Below are 2468 nucleotides of genomic sequence, written 5' to 3'. Positions count from 1 at the left end.
GAAGAAGAAGAAGAAGAAGAAGAAGAAGAAGAAGAAGAAGAAGAAGAAGAAGAAGAAGAAGAAGAAGAAGAAGAAGAAGATTCCATTGGCTGTGCCTTTAAGAGGCGGAGTCTCGTGAACGGAGCGGCCTCTTGTATTTGAATATACAGTAGTTGAGCTTGCCTGCTTGGGTCGGATGTTTTTTCGTCTTGTGAGCCGAGCACAGCTAGCCGGAGCTGAGCTTTTTATATCCGTCGGTAATGCTCCACACCCGGCTCTATAAGTTAACATTTGAACGATATATAGCGCTTTAGCTAGGAACCGAAGTCGTTTTTCTTCCTGCATGTACGAACAACCGACCGGAGGAGCAGCTTTCCCCGTTCCCAAAACTATGGACTTACACATTTTGGACCACAGGCTTCGGGTCACCAGCATATCCAAGAATGGTCTGGTCAGTTACACACACCCTCTTATAAAATTAATATTCCTCCGGAACAGGACGAGGTGAGTAATCTGTTCATTCACACGAGAAGTGAAGCAATGTTGTTGGATTGTTTGTGCATTTCTTGCTCTGCAACAGTCAGTTGTGAATGATAAACTGCAGCTGTGCATGGAGCTTTAAATAAGCTGGCTCATAAATCTGGAACTGTGGTTAGGATAACAGCCTCCCTTAATGCATGCTGCAGTTAAATACAAACCTGCTGGTCTTTTTGTATATTTCTGGGATTTTATTTCCACCACACTCCTTCCAGCTACTCATTTCTGATTCATCCCCTGATTTTAATCACTGAATTTGGGGTTTTCCTACTTGTCATGTCCAGTCCTTAAAAAACAAAAACTTTTTGTTCTTGTCTAGTGGCTTGGAATAACAGGAATATGCACTAATGTTGAATAGGGAAAGTTCTCAAACTTCCATGTGTCAACTAGTTGTTTACTTCCTATTTTAGAGACAGCCAGGGCATCATTTTAGGCATTGGCTCAAAAAAAAAAAGAAAAAAAAAAGATCAAAATAAATTAAGAAAACGTGCTTGATTTACATAATGAAAGCAGAAATGCATGCATAACACTCAGGGGTCTTCAACCTGCGGCTCTGGGGCCACATGTGGCTCTTTGAAAATGTGACCAAGCATAACAAGTTTTTTTGTTTGTTTGTTTTTTATACTCACAACACTAATCAATTTGAATTCAAAAACATGATCAATGCTACTAATACAAATAGTAAAACATGTTAGCTCATGCTAGCCTGTTTTTTTACTTAAATAAACCAACTTCTTTCTCAAATCCATTAGAATTACCTTTAAAAGATTTGAAGACTACTTAGTAATAAGAATTAGGAAAAAAAAATTACCAGAATAGTTGTACTAGTTTTTATGAAATTCAATATAAACTTTATACAGTATTTTTTCATGTTTACATGAATATGGTCTTTTCATTTATCCTGATGTGTAAAAATAATAATAAATAATAAAATTCACAGTATATTTTTTTTAGTTTTATAATGCCACTTCCACTGACCACAAAGGTCAGTGGAAGTGGCATTATAAAGGTGGTTGGTGGTTAAAAGGCCATGAAAAGGCCCACGGACCACCAGTTAGTAATCACAGTTGTAGCTTGTTTTGCGGCTCTGAACGCATTTTATTAGTGAGCCATGTAGCACAAATGGCTCATTTGATCATAAAGGTTGCAGACCCCTGAACATACTGTTAAGTCATGTTTCCAGGTATCAATTTTCCCAAAAAAATCAACTTTGTTTTATTAGAGCAGGGGGTTATTCAACTAAATTGCTCCAGGGGCCAAAGTTACTGCAGGTCATCAGCTCAGGGGCCGAACATCCAGTTATTAAAATCATGTAAATAAACCAAGTATTACAAAGATCTGTTAACTTTGAAATTGTTTATTTTGCTGCATTTAATCATGAATACAACATACAGAACCCTATAAAGGTAGTGATAATAAAACAACAAAAACAAAAATAACACATTTTGCCTCCTAATTAACACAAATATTTTAACATCTCTGACTTGCCAAATTTTTAAACCCATTTTATTTTCACTGTCATAGTTTTATCTTCAATTGCTTGTAATTTTAACTGTCTTGAGTGTGCATAGAAATGTTTTTATCAGCTTGTAGCCAAGATTCTGGCGTTTCCAGCTTAAAGAACTTCTAGTAATTTACTTAGAAAACCAGGGATTTGGGCTTAAGAGATGAATGAACCAATTGGCGGGCCGAACTTTGGCCTGCGGGCCACCAGTTGAATAGCCCTGTATTAGATCATGCCTTTTTAACCAGCAAAATGTACATACTTTTCTGCACTAACTGGGTTTTTGTAGTGAATAAAGGCTAATCACCAGTATTTCAATTGAAAATTAACGATTCTAAACTACTGAAAAGACAATCAAAGAGCTACTGGTTTTGGTGAGCATGCTCGTGTCCGACATGGTGGGAACCATGTTATTCAAGCCTTGAAGTGTGCACCATTCAGTGAAGAA

The 2468-nt window shown here is 37.1% G+C and overlaps 1 protein-coding gene across 1 annotated transcript in view; it reads left to right on the top strand.

The window, feature by feature from the left end:
- The first annotated feature begins 80 nt into the window (after positions 1-80).
- The window catches only part of castor1 (cytosolic arginine sensor for mTORC1 subunit 1), a 30206-nt gene continuing 27818 nt past the window's right edge, over positions 81-2468 (top strand). The window contains exon 1 of the mRNA XM_014011137.1: positions 81-483. Within this exon, the coding sequence (XP_013866591.1) occupies positions 323-483 (161 nt within the window). The 5' untranslated portion in view covers positions 81-322. The remainder of the gene's footprint in view (positions 484-2468) is intronic.

The sequence above is a fragment of the Austrofundulus limnaeus genome, unplaced genomic scaffold (genome assembly GCF_001266775.1).
Source record: "Austrofundulus limnaeus strain Quisiro unplaced genomic scaffold, Austrofundulus_limnaeus-1.0 Scaffold77, whole genome shotgun sequence".
In the NCBI taxonomy this organism is placed as follows: Eukaryota; Metazoa; Chordata; class Actinopteri; order Cyprinodontiformes; family Rivulidae; genus Austrofundulus; species Austrofundulus limnaeus.
The sequence above is the reverse complement of the archived record's forward strand: the minus strand, read 5'-3'. Positions and strand labels throughout refer to the sequence as shown.